Source organism: Herpailurus yagouaroundi, unplaced genomic scaffold (genome assembly GCF_014898765.1).
Source record: "Herpailurus yagouaroundi ecotype Mexico unplaced genomic scaffold, PumYag 100, whole genome shotgun sequence".
Lineage (NCBI taxonomy): Eukaryota > Metazoa > Chordata > Mammalia > Carnivora > Felidae > Herpailurus > Herpailurus yagouaroundi.
Genome location: NW_024412391.1, coordinates 73,938,138 through 73,959,879, shown reverse-complemented (window position 1 = coordinate 73,959,879; position 21,742 = coordinate 73,938,138). Strand labels below are relative to the sequence as shown.

Genomic DNA, 21,742 nt, shown 5'->3' with positions numbered 1-21,742 from the left:
TTCTGTACTTTCTTTTTCTGAATGTTATTTAAAGGTATCCCACTACTTATGCATTTTAACCTAAAATATCATCACTTTATTCTGGTTAAGTATTTCCTAATAAATACAGGAACTATCTGGACCAGTGACAATATCATCCTCCTCCTCCTCATCTTCACTGAGAATACATATATAAGGACAAAATAAATTCCATTTCAAATTATTATTTGACAGAATGCACAGAACAGTGCAGTGATCACTGCAGTGATCAGTGAATTGCAACTTCAAATCAGATAAAAAAAAATAACTCTGGAAAGGAAAATTCTAAAAAGAAATCTCTCAATCAAAATTTAAAAACAAAAGTAAATGCAAATATACTTATTCTAGAGTATAAGAAAAAGTATTTCTTTTGACAAAGAAGTAGGGAGTTTTTATCATAACCTAATTACTCATCGCTTGAAATATTGCAACATGGTCAACTGCTGTGCACAAAAAAGTTAACTAAGTTTTTGTATTTTGCTTATTTTTGAGCCAAAGATACTATATCATTATTATGAATGGTATAATCAAGATTAAAATGGTGTACTTTTAATGTATAAATTCTTTCATCATTTGAGAAGCCAAAGGATAGAAATAAAGAAGCCATTTCAAGCAAAAAAGAATCAATAACCATCTTATCATCCATCCAGAGAGAATCTTAAAGAAATACAATGAATTAGGTGTTACTTCATAAGAAGTGCCAATATCCTAATTTTTATGTCTCAAAGAAAAATTAGCAAATAATTTACATTGGCTTGATGGGTGTTCGATAAATAACAGATGTCATTGGATGATAAAATTTCATTCCAAAAGTTCTCAATTACTTTTAATATGTAAAATGAAATCTCAATAGATATATAATTTTATATAACATATTACAATAATTGATTTTTCCACTGAAAAATGAGAATTGCCTAAGAAGACAACAGTTTAACAGCAGTATTTGCCAACTGATGTAAAACAAAACTCAACTATTTTCTCTCCAGCTAACATTCATGTAGAGAAATTAGTTCCCCTATTTCATTAGCAAACATGATTACAACCATAAAAAAACTAATGGCAATCTATCCTATATGAATTACAAAGGATATTCATACATACACCAGCTAATTATAAGAAGTCATTTTTTTTTAAAAAAGTTTACTTACTTTGAGAGAGAGAGACAGCACAAGCAAGGGAGGGGCAGGGAGAGAGGGAGAGAGAGAGAATCCCAAGCAGGCTCCACAGTGTCTACACTGAGCAGATACGGGGCTTGATCTCATGAACCATGAGATCATGACCTGAGCTGAAATCAAGAGTCAGACACTTAACCGACTAAGCCACCCAGGTGCCCCTAAGAAGTCCTTTTGCTTAAAAGAAATAAAATTAGATCTATTTCACTTGTGTTAATAGCATCAATATGAGACTTTTTTTTTTTTTTTAACAGTTATTTTGACCACCTCTTCTCATTTTATCTTCACAGCATTCCAGTAAAACAGGTAGGGTAAATGTAACTATGCTTACTTTTACAAATGTGAAACCTCAGCTTTAGAAATCGTATTTAGTGACAGTTTCAAAAGCCAGGTCTCCTGATTCGTCTTCTAAGTTCAGGAATAACTGCATCCCACATGATTCTTTGCTATTTAAGATACATAGAACCTAATAATGAAACCCTAAAAGTGTAAAATCAATATAAGTAAATGTATTTAATTATGATAAAACTAATCACATCAAGTTGACAGATGTTTAGTGTGTGTCACAGAGGGGAGTAGATTCTGGGTCACCGATGTCAATCACTTACGATTTCTGACATGGTATCTCCCAGGGAGGAGCAGGACCATCATGGAAAGTAGACAAAACTCTGGCTCCAGGATTAGAGAACTCCAGTGGGGCTGGTGGGTGGGGAGCTGAGAGATGTGAGTTAAGAATGGACCAGCATGAGTTCCCATAGGTTGGGGTATGTTACCACAGGCCTGGTAGGTCACAGTGAACTTGGACTCAATGCATTTGAAAATGTAAGACATAAGAGGAAAGGCTTCAATAATAAAATTTGGAGAGGGTCTACGCCTTCCTTCCCCTGTGGCCCTCCCACTTTGGCAGGCTAGAGTCAGTCTCTTTCATGTTTTACTCTGTAGAACTGTTATGTAGGGATTTACGTTTTAAAAATATGGTGGAGTGACTTCTGGCTAACTAAATCTGAATACTATGTATACACGTTAATGAACATATTGAGGTCATTTTCACTGAGCTGAAATTTAACACACATGTTGTATTGTGTGTGTATACAGATATATGCACATTGTAATATAATAATTTATCATTATGTCCCCATTCCCACCTTGTTCTAACAGCCACATCTCATACCTGGATTATTTCTTCAGTTTCCTAACAAACTCCTTTTCTTTCCGACCTTCACCCCTTCAAATAACTCTAGTTATGGCACTCAGAGTGTTCCTATTTAAATGTCATTTAGGGTATTAAGGAGGGCACTCGGGTTGAGCACTGGGTGTTATATGTAAGTGATGAATCACTAAATTCTATTCCTGCAAACAGTATTACACTATATGTCAATTAACTAGAATTTAAATAAAAATATGAGGAAAAAACAATAAATGATGTGAATAAAAATGCCATTCAGCTTGTTTGTCAGCCTAGTGGCTTCTCATCCCGCACAAGGAGAAGCTGAAGTCCTAGGGGCACTTCGGTAGCTCAGTCAGTTAAGCATCTGACTCTTGGTTTCACCTCAGGTCATGATCTCATGGTCTGTAATATCCCCGTGTTGTGAGCCCCGTGTTGGTTCGTGAACCCCATGTTGGGCTCTGTGTTGACAGCATGGAGCCTGCTTGGGATTCTCATTCTCTCTCTCTCTCTCTCTCTCTCTCTTCCCCTGCTTGCATGCTCTTGTACTCTCTCTCTCTCTCTCTCTCTCTCTCAAAATAAATAAATAAACAAACAAACAAACAAAAAAGCTGAAGTCCTTACAGTGGCCCACAAGATTCTATCTCCTTGACTACTTTGACCAAAACGTCCACCGTCCACCCTCACATGCCCACTAGCTGCAGCTACACTGGCCTCCTTGCAATCTTACTGTTCCTGGCACACACCAGGTATGGTCTTGCTCTGGGCCTTTGCCCTTTTCATTTGTCTCCTGTAATGTCAGTAACTTCTGGCTCACTCTTTCCTCTCCTTGGGGACTTCACTCAGTTTCGGCCTGCTTGGTAAGGTCATTCGTGATCATCCCCTCTAAGTTTGCAACCCGATTGTCTGACAAGCTGGATCTATGCTCCTTATTATATTTCTTTCCTCAGCACATATTACCATTCAATATAGAGTACTTAAAAAAAAAAAAAAAACTTTGCTCTTTTCTGTCTCAGCTACTAAAATGTACAGTTCATGCTTTCCTCATTAATGTCCCCACAGGGTCATCAGAGATTGCTCTATGCAGCATGTACTAAAAAAAAAAAAAAAAAAAAAAAAAAAAAAAAATTATAGAAATAATTGGATCAATCGTTGATCTCAGCAGACTCAAGGGCCATAATGACAGTGAGTAGAATCCGGGAAAGAGTAGAAAGTAAAAGAAAACAAAAGTAGCCTAAGAGAAAATAAGAGAAATCTTATTTTCTTCCAATGCTCAGTGGAACTTACTCTCCATATGAAAAGGCTTTCATCTGAATTTGTGCTGACACAAAAGCCTGCAATCCCACAGAAGGTTCTTTCTGCTTCGGCACTCATTACTCTATTGGGAACACAGTAGAATACCCTAACTATGTTGAACTATTTTAAAAATTAACAAATGGAATAAATGAAAGACTGTAAAGATCTGTTTTAGTTCCTAAACAGTTCCTTGCCCTGGAGAGTTTATAATCTGCCCTTAGAAATTACCGCAAGGTTACCTGGGGTTCTTTGGGATGGGAAGAGCCATATCTGTAAGCTCCACTTAGTATTTTACTGGTTCTAATGATTGCAGAATCAACTACTGTATTCTGAATTTCTAGCTTTCTCTTATTAAAATGAAAATAAAACATACAGTTCCTCCCCCCCCCAAAAAAAGCCATTAAAGAAATATACTGTTTTTCCTTAAAGCTATTTTTTCCTAGTTCTTTGGATTTATTTTACATTTTTATTCATTGACACCTGATCAAACGCTACCTTCACAGTGAGTACCTTCCATCCACTGCCTCTCTAGATGGTAGGCACTTTGAAAGCAGGGGAGCATTATATCACTTTGCATCATTCTAGGATAAACCCATAGAAAGCAGTCACTGAATACATGTGGCAACACATCTGAATCCTTCATTATTGCTGGCATTCCTAAGAATATCACCACCACTCCTTCACAGCCTCTTCTCTCTGAACTCCCTGTTTATTACCTCCATCTAAATTTTAAGTATATTAAGAGTGCACCCCAACAGAGTCTTACAATTCTGCAGTATGCACCTCAATGTTCTTCCCGTTCAGAAATAGCACATGCAGGGATGAATTTAGGCTTTGCACGGCCTGAAGCTTATTCAATTTTAAGGAAAAATATAAGATTATGAATACAAAATTTGGCACAGATGAATTTTTATGAAAAGGACAAAAGAAACCACAACAGATGACAAATGCTGAAAAGGTGACAAAGGCAGCAAACATTACACATTCCTTAGAACTTCCTGGAGCTTTGGCGGGGGCTCATACAAGTGAGAGAGGAGCCCTGAGATGGTCCTTTCGTTAAAGTGCCATAATTTATTCATCCTGATCTCATTTCTTTTCTCACCCCATGTAATCACCCTCACAGTCCTTTTTTTTTTTTTTAAATAAAAAATGTTATTTACTCATAAGTTACTTTAAACAGTCATCAACTCACAGGAATTATGTTTCATCTCTATCCCCAAATACTTCCGAACTACTAACATTCTTATGAAACAAATCTCAGCAGTTCTATTATTTCATACACAAACATGTCAATATGTATTTCTAATAGATAAGGACTCCTTATTTTAAAAAGCAATCACATTATTTTATATATTACAACTGCTTCGTATTCAAATACTCATTGTCCCATTTCCAAAAATATCTAAGAATTTTTTTAAGATCAGCTTTACCAAGATATAGCATACATGTAATAAAAACAGCCTATTTTATATGTACAGTGAAATGATAGCAAATATATACAACTGTATAAACCACAACCAGAATCAAGATAGAGAATACTGTCTTCGTGCCTTGAGTTCCCACTGACTCTTGCCCACTTTTCTCTTCTACTCAACCTCAGCTCCAGGAAACCACCTGTCTGCTTTCTGTCATAATCAGTTATTGCTTTCTGTTTGGTTTTTGCTTTTATCTTTAATAGTTCCTTGCTTTCAGTTATTTTAGCTTAATTTTCTCTTCTGTTTCTCATGCCTTTGGATCCTTTTTTCCAAATATAAGTACTTAATCCTATCAACATGCCTCTAAGCTCTACTTTAGTTGCAGCCCATAAATTTTGGTACATTGCTTTTTCATTTGCATTTTGTTCAAAATATTTTCTAATTTCCCTTTAGTTTTTTTTCTTTAGCCCATAATTCTAGTGTTTGAATTTTCATTTTATCTAACATACTCAGCTTATCATGGCTCATGTACTGCTTCACCTCCGCCTCCCAAACCTAGAATTGAACCATGTTTCATCCCAAGGTTCATCCTCTCCCCCACATCTCTTCAACAAGTAAAGTGTCTCTGAAGTATGCATTATAGAAGGGTCTAATGGAGGATCCCATACATTTAATGCTCAAGATCCGGTAAGCTTTTGTGATTTGTCAAAAGTCCCACACAAAAGGAGTTGATGAGAAAGATTAGCCCAGACACTGAAAGCAAGACATCGGACACCACAGTTCTGGTCACTAACAAGATGTGTTTTCAGCGACTAATAGACCATGAAAGTTACGTGAACAGATATTCATTGTATGTGCACCTATAAATTTTAATCAGATGTGAGGTTTACTGATTAACATACTGTTGATAAGAAGAAAAAATGAGAAGACTTTTAAAAGATTAGCCAATGGTTTTACAGTTAGGAGGTAGTACGGGTATTTTGTTTTTTAAGTTTATTTATTTATTCAGAGGGACAGAGAGAGAGAGAGGGAGAGAGAGAAAGAGAGAGAGAGAAAGAGAGAATGAGAATCCCAACCAGGCTCTGCACTGGCAGCACAGAGCCTGATGTGGGGCTTGAATTCATGAACCAGGATGATCATGACCTGATCTGAAATCAAGACAGATTGGTCACCTGGGTGCCCCAGGAGATAATACATTTAAATGAAAAATGGCTTACTTACTTCAGGCATTAAGGTTTTTTGTTTTTGAAATTTATTCAAGCCTGATAACTAAAACTAAAATAACTTCCATTATCGCAGAGGGCTCTAACAGTTCGATAGTCCCTTATAGGAAGTCTGAACTTTGTAAGATTAACAAAGCATATAAAAAATAAACATAAGTAACTGTCACTCACTGTTAACTCTGTGAGACAGGTCTTGAAATCTCTCAATTGTACAGACGAGATAAAAGGAAACTTAGAGAACACGAGTAACTGGACTAAAGTGATGAAGATGGCTTGGGTCAGAGTTTTGTGACCTAAGTTTGATGCTCTGTTAATTAGAAATATTCTGCATCCCTGCAGCTCCGAGATCAGAACTGACTATGGTCAATTATTTAAGTATGTCCACATATGGGGGACACAGAATTCAAGGTTAATATTGCAAATATTTTTCTTACCATCAAAGATCTCCAAAGTGAAAGTAAACATGATTATATTCACCACTCATGAAAAACACTGTATTTCTGGTACATTGTTTCTAAGTCTGACTATTATTATCTCAGTTTCCCTACTGAGAACATCAAGAAACTAAAAGTTAAACAACATATCCAGACAATACGTACAACAGCTGAACTTAAATACTGATCTGTCTGACTGTAAAAACACTCTCCGAATATATGGGATGTGCTAAAACACTGGCTGACTGAAGGTCTGGCATGAATATTAAAGATGGTTCAATATCCTTGCTTCCAAAAAAACCACTCCAATTCACACACCCACTAAAATGTAGCCTGTTATGGCATATTGACCAGACTAATCCGAAATTTAAGAATAGAAACAATTGTTCATCAAGAAGCAGTATCACTTGAGCTTATATAAATATTTCAAGGTATGCTACCTTTGTTAATAAAAGTAATCAAATTAGAATATGGATTATTAGTTACACTTAGCAAAAAATGTACAAGACAGGGCAATCATTTAGTTTTCTTGATATTTCTACCAGAAATATTATGACTCAAACATAATTTCCTCTGATTAATTTCAAACTAAATGGATAAAAAAGAGAAATATATTTCTTTGTCCTGGCAACATAGCTAATCTTTAATATCTGACAAGGTAAGTATGATGGCACTGAACCCTGAAAATAATATATTACAACCTACCAGCCCAGGTACCTTATATTTTTCTTTCCATAAGATAGATTGCTAAATATTTGTTAGAAAATCTTTGTATTAACATGAAATGTGATCTTGTGTCACGTGTACCTGGCACACCAGCTTAAGGAATTTTGAGAAATCTCATGCTAATGACCAATCCGTACCTGGTATCCCCCTGGAACAAGAACAAGGAAGCTGACTCATCTGTGTGGTGTGTTTCTTGATCTCCAACCTTGATCACTGCCATGCCATCTGTAACATATGCCAAAAAAGCATAAGCAGAAATAAAGACTTTCTTGCCTAGGAACATTCTCCCTTAAGTTACACAGGAGTGTGTCTTCTAACAATACTACTGGAATATATCTTCTACCATAGACTTCTTCATAACAGGGATTTCCAGAGGCCAACTGCTAACAAAACCACCATTCCAGAAACAGCTAGCCTCACCTTCACTCCAATCACTGATTGTCAACCATTAATCCAACAGCATTTTCTTGCCAGAAACCCTGTCAATTCATCTCTACAAAGAGCTAGCTAGCTGGATCGATGTCACCTACAATTGAAACAACTAGAAACCAAGAATTTCCATGAATTAGAATTTATGCCACAGGCATACTTCTCACAGAATGACGCGGACGAACAAAATTGAACTCATTCTTTACAGGTGCAATGGCCTGGGAGAAGCTAACTTTTCATACAATCCTTGCTCAATTTAAAAGCAAACAGCGGATATTATTGGTTTTAAACTTTTACTCTCCTATTCTAGGACCCTGCTGATTCATTAAGAGTTTTATGAAGCTACAGTAGGGTCTTAACATTATATTCTTATCTTGGCTCCAAACAGCTTTCCAAAAATCTTCCAAACAAATTTGATTTAATTATCAATAATAATAATAATAATAATAATATAGATACGAGTTATCTTTAAAACCAAATGACCGTGTTTGGTTTTTTGGCTAAAAGATGTTTACTTCTTATGGATTTCTTGTTCTCTTATGGAAATTGTTGAAATTTTAAAAGTATCATGCCAGTAATTTATTTCACAATTATGATATAGAATACCAAGAAAAAAATAAGTGAGTTTAAGAAGTTCAGTGATTAAATGAACCTCAGAAGCAATGATATGCACATAAAGGATTACATTTGGCCCATTATATTTCCTAAACGAAATTTTGTTTTATTTATACTTTTTACACTGCCTTTTCTGAGTATATAATACTATTTTAAGTTGAGTAAAATTATACAAAAGTTTTAATGTTTAACAATTATGTGTTTTTTGTTTTTTTTTTTTTTTTGCTGTCCTAACTTACTTTATTGTATTGATTCAGAGTACAATGATTAAATCTCTAGGCGGAACAAGGGTCCGGTATTGTGAATGCATTTACGACTCAGAGAGACATGACTGAATATAAAAAGATACATTTTTTTCTAAATTAATCTATTCCTTCAATACAATCACTATCAAATTTCAACAGAGATTTTCCTGAAAATTGACAAGCAGAATCTGGAAAATATATGCAAGATCACAGGTCAAGAATTGTCCCAAGAGTATTTCAAGAGTAGCAATATGGTATGTTCACCAGCCATGTGTCAGGACTAAAACAAAGAAATCATAATTAAAACAAAATGTGACACTTATGTTGGGATAGACAATAGACCAGTAGACTAGAACAGAGAGGTCATAAAAGACCCATATATGTGTAAAAAAATCTATTTCTGACAAGTGGAGCATTAGAGATCAGTGGGAGTAACAATATAACATTCAATATATGGTGTACAGACAACTGATTATCCATGCTGAAGAAGAAAAAACTTAAAGTTTCTACTCAGACCACAGACAGATTAAATTCTATTTCTGTAAGGACATTATGTGAAAAGTAAGATTTTACAATTTTTAGAAGAAAATATAGAGTAATATTCTGGAAACTTCTGGACAACGACAATTTCCAAAACAATACAGAACACTTAGAAAACTGAAGAGAAACAAAATGATAAACTTGACCATATTAAAATTTCAACCTCTGTAAAAACGAACGGACACACTAAGAATCATACCACATACTGGGAGAAGAAGATATCTATAGCCTACTTACTTGACAGAGGATTATATCCAGAATATATACAGTTTCCCTAAAATTCAATTTGAAATACACTAACTAATACAAGTAAAGAATAACAAAAGAACAGGCAAATCACAGATGAGAAAAACCCAAGAGCCAACAAAATTAATAAAATATTATCGTATTCCACATTCCTGGAGGGAAGGTAAACAAAAGCAATAGATATCATCCCACATTACATTTGAAAAAGAAAATGTAGAGGAAGAGGACCAAAGATGTAGAGTAACAAAAGTAGTAATTGACTACAGACAAGTGTAAAAACAATGTAACACTTTGGACAGCGATTTGGAAAAATCTACTATTGTTGAAAAAACCATACAACATTCCTCCTACATTATTTAACACGATAGTCATTATAGCCTGAAATTTAACTTGTCCAAGAAACTCCTGTACATGTGCATAAGGAGACTACTTTAACAAATTAAATTATAGCATTGTTTGAAATACTAAAAAAAAAAAAAAAAAAAACAAAAACCCTCACAAATAACTTAAATAACAAGGGAATGTTTAAATTTAAAGTGCCATTGAAATGTACAATACTAGAATTCTGCCCTGTAGTTACAATAAACGAAATAGAGCCACATGTATCACTTCGGATAAATTGTATAAACTGGATGTGACTCAGAGAGGCTGCAAAAATACATTAAGATGTCATTTACATAAAATTTCATAAACAAGCAAAAAAATTCTTCTTTGGTTTATGAATATATACATAAAACTGGGAAGAACAGCAAGTGGAAGAGTAACCTCAGATTAGGTGAAGTCGGGAGAAGGGAGGTGACTACAGGAGGCTTTAATTGATTTATATGTCTCCCTTCCCCGGAAAAATATGAAACAAATGTGGCAAAATAGTGATGTAAAAACGTATGGTGGGTACAGGGCTGTTTGTCATATTATTCTCTACAGTTTTGTGGTACACTCTGACATTTGCAACCAAAATGACAAGTCAGCGCCAGATAAGTGTTAAGTTGCATACATCAGGCCATAAAATGCTTCTAAACTCCCCCCCCTCCCCCCCCAGCTCCATCCCCAGAAGGGAAGGTAAAAGGGAAGGTGTGGGATGTTGAACTGGGTGTCTCAGCAGACGGAGGAGGTGAAAACGTGAATAAAGCGGTGTCTCTCTTAGGTAATTTTCCTGATGGGGGAGGAGGCTCAGGCTGAGAAAACTCAGGTCCACTTTTAATGAATCAGTACCCATCAAACCCTGACTTCCTGTGGTTACTATGTAATGGAGACATTCAACCAGTGAGTCGTTTTAGTCAAATTCACAAGATTGAGAGCAAAACACCCTCGCCATTTAAGTGCAAATAAATCAGACACAGATGTGTCAGGCAGCAAACAGTTCAACAGAACCCTTGCTATATTTTAACTTCGAATTTAAAACTCGTTTGTTGTGTGCCCTTCGCCCTCTTTCAACCATAAAGCAAATGATGATTTGGGGCTAGAGTAGGACTGGTAGAGACAATTTTTTTCCTCACACTGTGTCCCAGCACAGAAGAATGGTGCTGCATTTTCCAGAGATGAGGGTTTTTCTTCTATATCAGTAACCACACGATACCCCACTCCAGAGATCTTAACTTAAATTCAAACCAAAGAAAAACTAAAACAAACAAAAACCCAAAAAAACACCTAGAGTAAATTTATGTTAATTTATGAGTAGTTAAGCTCAAAGTTGTAAGGACGTTGCCCAGAGGAAATGGTTTTTATTTTGTCATTTTTTCTTCCTGAAAAGGTAATCAAAAGTTATATTACCAAATATGGATGCTGTCTTAAATATACATGGTTCTTTACATAATATTGTTTGCTTCACAAAATCCTGTGAAGAGAAACTTCTTAATTTGTATATAACACCTGTAATCAAAAATTAATTCCTTAACACTAATTTCTATATATATTATTTGAAATCTTGTTTTATTTGACACTGTACTGGGCACCAAATATGGAGAAAAAACCCTCGGTGTTAAGGGTCATGATTTTAGATCCATGCACAATGATATGTGCACAAATGGATGGGACACAGAAACTGACCCAGGTCTGTATCAGATTAAAAAAACAAAACAAAACAAAACAAAACAAAATCTTTGCTTGTCGTGAGATATGAATAATTGTATTACAGACTCCCCAGATTTGGAGATGGTTGGAACTTTGATCTGAAAACAATATGTAAAGAGTTATTCATTTAATTTTTTTTTTAATGTTTATTTTTGAGAGCGTGAGAGAGAAGGGCGGGGAGGTGCAGAGAGCGAGAGGGAGACACAGAATCTGAAGCAGGCTCTGGGCTGAGAGATGCAGGGCTCCAACTCACAAACTGTGAGATCATGAAGTGAGCTGAGGTTGGATGTCTAACCAAATGAGCCATCCAGGCACCCCTATAAAGAATTATTTTTAGAGAAAGTTTTATTTTTAAAGCATGTCACGAATTCAAAACTTCCTAAAATTGTAATCACACTGAACAGGTTTCACTAGGCAATATAGAGAAAAGAAAATTTATCACAGAGGACACATCTAGTTTTTTGAGGCCATTAGTTAAGGTGCTGATTATATTGAACCTAGTACTGATACTGTACTATAAATAACGTTTATAATCGTTCCTTTAAAAATAAACATTTAAAATGGAAGTGGCAAGTTTTAAATACACAAACTCCATATATTCAAGTGTGTTTTTAGATGCTCAAATTAGTCCAAAGAGAAATAACATCAAAGGAGAAAATGATAGACAAAATTATACACCACTTAAAGTCCCAATATTGATGATCAATACAGAGCCCCAACAGTGTTGATCTAAAATTGTTTAAAATTTTAATCCTAAAGCAAATAGCGACAAAGAGCAGTTCAGGAAATCAGATTTGTAGTTTAATTCCCCAGATGTTTTGTCTTTTTTTATAACGGAAAACTGACTTTAAGCATTAAAATGAAGAATAATAGGTAGCCAAAGATCATTCTTTGTCCAATATCTGTTTAAGAATGCTTACTAATGTTGCCGAAAAATAAATTGTATGGTTTTGGAAGATTAGGATCCCTCAAATATCTGACCGTGCAAGTTCTTTCAGAAAATCACTACAGATTTTTCTAAAACTAAAAGATTGGCTCAGGAAATTTTGACTAATGCAACGTTCTCTAACTGCTTTTTTTAACTGCAGAGGATGGCACAAGCCTATATTATGAGTGTAGAAAAATGAATTTTTTGAGAATAGCCTAATGATTGGGCAATAGTAATTACTGCCAAGTACCAGCATTCTGAAACACAACTCTTTCCTACATTATGTAACAAGATAGACAACCTAGTTCAGAAAGATTTTTCAAAAAACTCTGAATAAAAATCTCCTTTTAACAAATAACCAGCTCAGTGGACTCAGGAAGTAGCGAGGCCTTCTCCCCTCCATTTAATGTTAGTTACGTAAGTCAGTACTTTCTGAACAGCATCGGAGAACCTACATGATTGGTCAGTGTGTTTTAAATGCACAAATCCTGACGATAAAAAGCTAGAGGAAACCTGAAAATACTCTTGCTCTTCCAAAAGTCAACACAGTCAGAATCCATGCCTCTGAGTGCTGCAAGAGTATAAGTATGTAAGACCCTGATGAGACTGAAAAGCCTACCGTAAGACAAATAACCAAACTTAGGAAAAACCGCAGGGTCAACCTCTTTTTTAACAATAGCGCCATTGTGTGGAGTGGGAAAAAAATGCAGTCTAAGAATTCTATGGTCAACCAACTGTCATTCACGTATGTTTTAAATCAAGCATGAGGCAATTTTAAATCATAAAGGCTCAGGGTATATAGTTTTGTATTCAGAAATGCAGAAAGATACACCAGGAAGACATCAAATCAATTCCTAAGTCTACCTGGAATTCGTTCTACAGATGGAAAAGTACAATTAAATGCATACAAATACATATTTTATCGATCTATTCGTATACATTTTTTTTTCCTTAGAAAAGAAAAGAATTTCAAACTAGGGAGAATTAACTGTTGTTATTGCCTTCAATAAATAAAATTTTATGATGTCATAAAAAATTTTAAATATTAAAAAATCCACAAGACTTCAGTGATCTACACTTGGTATTACTGTAGTTACATCTCACATCAGACATAAAAATCAGAGTTGTGTCTTAACCAACATACTGCTCTGAAACTGTATGATAATCTATTAGAGATTGAAGATGAGGGTTCTAAGAATGCCATGTATGAATAAAACACAGTTACAGACAAAACAAAAATTATGTAAATATAAATACATATAGATATATATCCAGAAAATATATTGGTCAAACAATATTGTCCTTGTGTATTCCCATTTGGACTGATGACCTTCTAGTCAGTTCATCTTTGGACATGAAAGGACATATTTGGACATTAGGTTCACTTCAATTTTCTCTCTTGACTTAGTCTGTATTATATCTATTTTTTTTTTTAATTTAAGTGTATGAACTTAAAAATGGCCACACAGACTACCAAGTACAAAAAGTATCATTTCATCACAAAACACTTCATTTAAAATATCTTTCAAACCACCCTGATTTGTAGTATTTGTCAATTTCCATGGTGTAATTACAGACAAAAGTATGAAAATTTATCTGTATTCAGGCATCTTTGCATAACTATAAAACAAACAGTTGCTGCAATTTTTATTTTAGAATAAAAAGAGCATACACCTTTCCTTCTGGAGTATGCTGTATAAAAGTGGCATATCACTTCCATCGTTAAAAATGGTGTCAAAAAAAATGGTCTCAATTTCTATAGCTTAAGTAGACTGCAACATCAAAGAGTAGCATCAGGCATGATAAGATTATAGTCATAGAAACTGTACAGACTCAGTAGTTTGCTCATAATTATTACATCTTTTTTTTTTTAAATTTTTTAACGTTTATTTATTTTTGAGACAGAGAGAGACAGAGCATGAACGGGGGAGGGGCAGAGAGAGAGGGAGACACAGAACTGGAAGCAGGCTCCAGGCTCTGAGCCATCAGCCCAGAGCCTGACGCGGGGCTCGAACTCATGGACTGTGAGATCGTGACCTGAGCTGAAGTCGGACGCTTAACCGACTGAGCCACCCAGGCACCCCTGTAATTATTATATCTTGATTGACACAGTTTTTACTTTCTTTTAGCTTTCCGGCTAATTCTCCTACCTTTCTCTGTTTTATGCAGCACATTGGAATATTTTTAAAAATATGCTTTCAGTCTGAAAACCAACAAGCAGATAAACAAAACAAACAGGCCTAATTTATCACATTGATCTGTTTCCACTTTGTAAATCCTCCCACCAAGACCAGTTCAAGCCATCAATGTGATGTCACTAAATGTGCAGTTAGGAAGAGCATATCTTAGAGATTTGGTACCAACTAGCTCCAGTAAGAACACTGTGATGAGTAAATAATACCTCTAGTTTGTGTTTATTCTAATAGTCTACCAAAATATCCATGGACATTTTTGGGAGGTTCCAATACATTGAAGAAAATAATAGTGAATCATTTTAGCATAAGGAGAATTTTAAATAACAAACAACATTTTATAAAACTATGAAATGAGAAAAAAACACTTTCCAAATAAGTATTTTATTTAGAATGAAATAAAATGATAGGCTGAGTCTGTTTTATGATAAAAAAATATCCATTATAAACAATATAACTGAAAGCTTATAAACCATATGTTAGAGTTTGGAAACAACCCAATCAACGAAAAAACAAGTGAAAATAATCACTTTGTGTTTTGAGAACCAAAAATTTTATGACATGTGAAAGAAACTGATAAAATACATGTTTTATGGATCTTTAGATACATCTGTAAAGTTCTTTTTTTTTTAATGTTTTTGATGTGATAAGGTGTATAGTACCCAAAAGTAGACAGTAACCTAGCACAGGCGTTGGTAAATTTTTTTCTGTTAAGAGCCATGGAGTATAAATTTTAGTTTTTGTAGACCATTTCATCTTGTCATGAATGCAGTTCTGTTTGTAGCGGGAAAATGCCCATATCCAACATGTAAATTCATGATCCTGGCTGTGTTCCAACACTGTTTTATAGAAACAAACAGCAGATAGAGTTGGCCTGGGGGATGTTCACAGTTTGCTGACCCAACTTTAGGGTGTACTGAATCATGTGGTATTTTTTACAGTTATGATTTCAATATAATTTTCTTAGTATTTATAAAAAAAAATAATCTCAATAACCAAAGTGGTTTTAATAATATTGCCCAAGTCAGTAAACAATATTGACTAATTAGTGTTTCTTAAGTAAGATATTCACAGAGCAAACCCAACTGCCAAAAGGACAATGCAATTGAAAATAAAGTGAATATAGTTGTAAACACATTTTCTTTTATGTTACAACACCAAAATTCATAATTAACCATAAGGAGAGAGGGTTACCTACGTGGTAAATAAAGAGAAGATCTGCATATTAAATTAAAATATGTTTAATATAAGTATGTTCATTTTAACCAACAATGAAATCCTTATTCTTACCTTCCATAAGTTTTCCTGTCTGTTCTGCACTTCCTCCAGGAAGAATTTTGGCAATATAGGCTCCAATTTCTCCATTATGTCCAGGGATTTCTTTACCACCCACAATTCTAATTCCTAATCCATTACCTGTATTGAAAAAATAGCAAGTTATTAGTAACATTTTAAAGGAACAACAGTTATCATGAGTTATAAGGTGCACATGACATGAGCTGTGGTACTCAGAAGCTATCTACAACATGAATATTGGGACTGGACACCAATAACAAAAGGATATTATTCTGAATTCAATAATAGATGATATGAAATAGGACATTCTGAGATTTTTGTAGGATCTACAATGAATCCCCTGATATTAAAAAATAATTTTTGGAATTCAATGATATCACCATGATATAATACAGTTATCTTTGTCCACTTTTGGCCAGACACTTTGTAAACATATTGTATAAAGATGTTCTCAGTATAAGAAACACCAGAGTGTATAATTCACTTATGAAATTGAGGAGCATTTCATGTAAAAGACAGTAATAGCTATCATAAATTGAGAAGACACAATTTAAACATACAAATGATTGCAACTGGTAAGACGAAAATACAATCATAATTTATGAATTACTATTCATTTTTTAGCCTTAACTCATCAACTAACATTGTGCATTATTAACATGACATTTTTCGTGTGGCAAAATAAAATTCTTGACTGATGAACAACTTAAGCTTTATTTCATAGAACAGATTTTTCTGTAATTAGCTACATGGATAAAAAGATGGAGAATGATTATTGTGTGAAAATTGAGTGTGATATAAATGAACTGTTGATGTTTTAAGTTTATATTTTCCTTATAATCAGCTAAAAATTAGCAAGCGTATATATACAGCACCAGAAATATTTTTATTACAAATGTCAAGGATATTTTAAAAGTACTAAAAGAAAGCAGAATTCTTCTTAAATCAAGACACAATTAACTATTTCTTTAGATTAAAATTATTTCTATTCAGTGATTGAAGGCCCGTTTTCAACTCTTTCAAAAATCTCTAAATTTTAAAAGACAGCTTTCTTACAGATTCTGTTCCCTTCCCACTTTACTCTTCAAAAACAATCCCTGGAGTCAACGTCAACACACTACAAACATTCAACAACCAAGTAACACGGGATTATGGAACCCTTCTGCCATTTATCCAGGTAGGGATATATTTTGGTAAAACATCATTTCCAGGTTATAAGGTAATTCCAAATGAATTTCCTCTCTCCTTTTCTTCCTCCCTTCCTTCCTTGTTTTTACCCTCTTTTCTCTCTCTCTTTCTCTCCTTCTTGCCTCCCTCTTTCTACTTTTTTTTTTTTTATGAGGGTAAGTGTTCTGAAGATTGAGCCTCAAAATAAAAAGAAAAACAAAAAAACCAAAAACTAAGCAAATCAACTGTATGCATCTAACTTTCCTGCTGTTGTCAATGGGTCAGAGTTAAATAAGATACTAGCCTTCTCTGGCCTTACTTAATGAAGCTTTTCTGTCACCAGTATCTTGGTCCATTGCTACCCCTGTGAGTAGAGATTAATTTATGATACACATTGAATATAGCTGTGTGAGTACAGAACATCATCTAGTATAGGACTTGGTCTCAACTAAGGCTGCTTACCAACAGTTGAGTTCTTACTTAGACAGTAGTCTTAAAGAATTCACCAGGACTGATTATATAATAAGATATTACATAGATACAAATAAAGGGCAACAAATGAAGAAGTTATTACCCATTCTTGAGTTAATCAGTTTAGTCTATCTTTTAGTGTGCTAAGGATATTTTGGAAATTACAAAGTGAGGATTTTAAAATAGCTGGTCACGGAATTTATCTGTTAAAAGTAATAATAGTTTCTTAAAAGATTTGCTTTCACTTTTCATGATTGAATCCCTCAGAGCTGTAATTTACTACTTGTTAAACTTTTCATAAACACACACACAGATGCTGAATTTCTAATGTGGTTGGTATGTCTTTGTCAATTTTGAGACATGTCAGTCTGAGATCCCAAAAGATGATTTAAGACATTTCCTTAGCATATAGGCATATGTTCAAGATCATTCCATACATCAAAACTTATTATAATGCTACACTCAGAAGAGTACACTGTAGTAGGGTATAGGAGAGTGCTCAGGGCATTTGGTTTTACTTATTTGTTTTTAAGCTTAAAAAAAAACAGAATAAAAACATAGCCCATGAAAAACAATTTCAGCACTATATCATATATGGCATAGCATATGTTTAGAATCTACACATGGGGTTATTACACCTTGTAAAGGTATAGCTAAAAGAGTAGTTGTGGAACTCTGAAATCTATTCATTGGTATAAGCGACTATTTTTAAAGATTTGGTTATAGTTTCATTCTATAGATGGAAATGTCTTAAGAGTTAAGTAGTTGCATCCCTACTACCATTTAATTTTTGGTGACTGAATACACCTAAAACCCTGTAGAAAAGGATCAGTGAAAGAAAATTATAATTATATCCATCTTAATAAAGTAGCACAACATGGGGCGCTTGGGTGGCTCAGTCAGTTGAGCATCCGACTTTGGATCAGGTCATGATCTCGCGGTTCATGAGTTCGAGCCCTGTGTCGGGCTCTGTGCTGACAGCTCGGAGCCTGGGGCCTGTTTGGGATTCTGTGTCTCCTTCTCTCTCTGCCCCTCCCCCCACTAGTGCTCTGTCTCTCTGTCTCTCAAAAATAAATAAAATATAAGGCTGATGCTAATTTAATAAAGTAGCGCAACACAACATTTTTTTAATTGTGTAAGATACATCTTATACCACTGAATTCTAATACTTAAAACACTATACAAATACATGTTATAAGCCTCAGTATCTTTGGTAAAATGAAAGTAATGTACGGCCGCGACAATACTGTGGGAAATGAGATTTTATATATAAAGAAACCACTTCAAGCACATAGTAAATTTTCAAGAATTCCTGTTGCTTTGAAATTGCTTTGACATTGCTGTGGTTGCTGCTAGTTTTTCATGTATACAATAAAGTAGCATAGAAATATTAAAATTTGTGATAAAATAGAATGATAGAAAATAAAAAGACTCAGAAAGTATAACTTTTTTTTTTTTGCTTATTTTATAGTAGTTACATGCTACTGGGGACATAAGAAGTTTTCTTTATATGATTTGTAATAATTTAAGTGTGGACATTTTAATATTTCTATAGCTTCATTTTGATATTTTATGTAGTAAATGCAGATAAAATAAACAAAAATACTTCTATAAAAATAAAACACCCCAGCTCAAATCTAAGTTACAGAATGCAAGAGAAGACCTGGTAAACTCAAGAAGGAACATTAATTTTTAACTGAAATGCTTGTATTTAAATGGTCCTTGATTAAGTGATGTTTCTATATTACCAATGTTTTTCAACTTTGGACAAATTTTTATCAACACAAAATCCTTTTGCCTCCCTGCTTCTATTCTATCTCAAAACATTAACAAAATGCTTCCTTAGTTAGATGCCTTGAAAATACAAGGGTTTTGCTCGAGTGAACAGCACGGCAGGGTAGAGAGACCGGTAGTTACCAAAGAGAACACAGAAGCTTTAAAAAGGATTGTCAGAAATTACAGTAATTTCACAACAAATAAGCAGAGATGTTACTGAGGGGGTCTTACAGAGAAATCTAACTTTCAAAAATCCTTTAAAGTATGTAGGGAATATTTATAAGAAAAGAGACATCCAACGATAAAGGTAGCAAGTCATTACGAGAAAGTATTACCTTAATAACCTTAGGATTACAATTGAAATATACCAGTCTTTTCAAATCCCTATGCATGTTTTAATTATGTGGTAAATATACTACTAGGTAGTCACTTTTAATGTTCCAGCCCAAGATGACAACAGAGGAGGCTCCTGAACTCACCTCGTCCCATGGACACACCGAATCTACAGCTACACGTGGAGCAATTCCCTCTGAAAAAAATCCAGAAACTAGCTGATGACTCCTACATAATGGGTCCATGAGAAAAAAACAAAATAAAACAAAACAAAATAAAACCCACATCAAAACACGTTTTGGCATACCTTCAACTCCTGGGAGCCATCAAGAACAAAGAAGGCAGCTCGAACTCGTTAAGATTTGAGAGACAACCAAGAGCACAGGCCAGGCTGAATCATAATGTTTACATTTCTTTAATGTTTATTTATTTTAGAGAAACAGAGACAAAGTGCGACTGGGGGAGGGGCAGAGAGAGAGGAAGACACAGAATCTGAAGCAGGCTCCATGCTCTGAGCTGTCACCAGAGAGCACGGGGTGGGGGTGGGGGGCTCGAATCCACAAACCATGAGATCGTGAACTGAGCTGAAGTTGGACGCTTAACCGACTAAGCCACCCAGGCACCCCTGAATCATAATGTTTAAATCCTACGTGAAACCGTTGCATCAAGACGTGATTGTTTTATCTAATGCTTAGAAACCAACACACAGAGTCAAAAAAATTGAAGAAACAGAGAAATGTGTTCCAAAAAAGAGAACTAGATAAAATTTCAGAAAAGGACCTTAATGAAATGGAGGAAAGTTATTTATTTAAAAAGTTCAAAATAATGATGTTCAATGAAGTTAGGAGAACAATACGTGAACAAAGTGAAAATTTCAACAAACAGAATATATGACAGTATCAAAGAGAAATCAGAGAACTAAAGAATAAAATATATGAACTGCAAAATTCATAGAAGGGTTTACTATCAGACCAGAGAAGTAGAGAAAAGATGGGTTAACTTGAAAACAGGGCAGTAAAAGTCACCTGAGAGGAGCAATGAGAAAAAAGAATGAAAAAGAGTGAAAATAGATTAAAGGATTCATGAGATACCATCAAAATGAAAGTCAACCTATAGAATAGGAAAGACTATTTACAAATCACATTCCTGATAAGGGGTTAATATAAAAACATAAAAACTCATATATATAGAACTCATACAACTTGGCAGCAAACAAATAAACAATCTGATTTAAAAATATGCAGAGAAACTAAATAGACATTTTTTCCAAAAAGATATACAAATGGCCAAAAGGTACTTGAAAGGGTGCTCAACATCATGAGTCATCTGGGAAATGCAAATCAAAACCAAAATGAGATAATACCACACATCTGGCAGAATAGCTATCATCAAAAAAACAAGAGATAACAAGTGTTGACAAAGATGTGGAGAAAAGAGAACCCTGGTGTACTTGCTCAAGGGAATGTAAATTGGTGACAGTCACTATAGAAAACTGTATGGAGTTTCCCCAAATATTAAAAATAGAATTACACAGTATCACATATACGTGTGAGAAAAAAATTCAAACTTATAGAAACAGAGAGTGGAAAAGTGGTTGTCAGGGGCTCTGAGATGGAAAAGTTCTGAAGATCTAATATAAAACATTGTGACTATGGTTTTAACACTATACTGTACAAGTGAAATTTACTAAGAGAGAAGAAGTTAAGTGTTTTTACACACCAAAATATAAATACCTGAGGTGATGGATGTCTTAACTAGATGGGGGGGGGGGGATCTTTTCACAATATATACGTAAATCAAATCACCACAGTGTGCACTTTAAATATCTCACAAATTTGTAAGTCCATGGTACATCAAAAAAGTTAAAATAAAACACAAATAAAATAAGCTGTGTATAAAATAAAATGAGCATATTAAGGAAAAATCTTTATATTTGGATTTTTTTTAAACATTTTTTTTTCAACGTTTTTTATTTATTTTTGGGA

The 21,742-nt window shown here is 34.4% G+C and overlaps 1 protein-coding gene across 1 annotated transcript in view; it reads right to left on the bottom strand.

Annotated features, from left to right (window-relative positions):
• PCLO (piccolo presynaptic cytomatrix protein) overlaps positions 1–21,742 on the bottom strand; it is a 417,562-nt gene that overhangs the window by 105,768 nt on the left and 290,052 nt on the right. Inside the window, 1 exon segment of the mRNA XM_040472795.1 lies at positions 16,005–16,130. Within this exon segment, the coding sequence (XP_040328729.1) occupies positions 16,005–16,130 (126 nt within the window).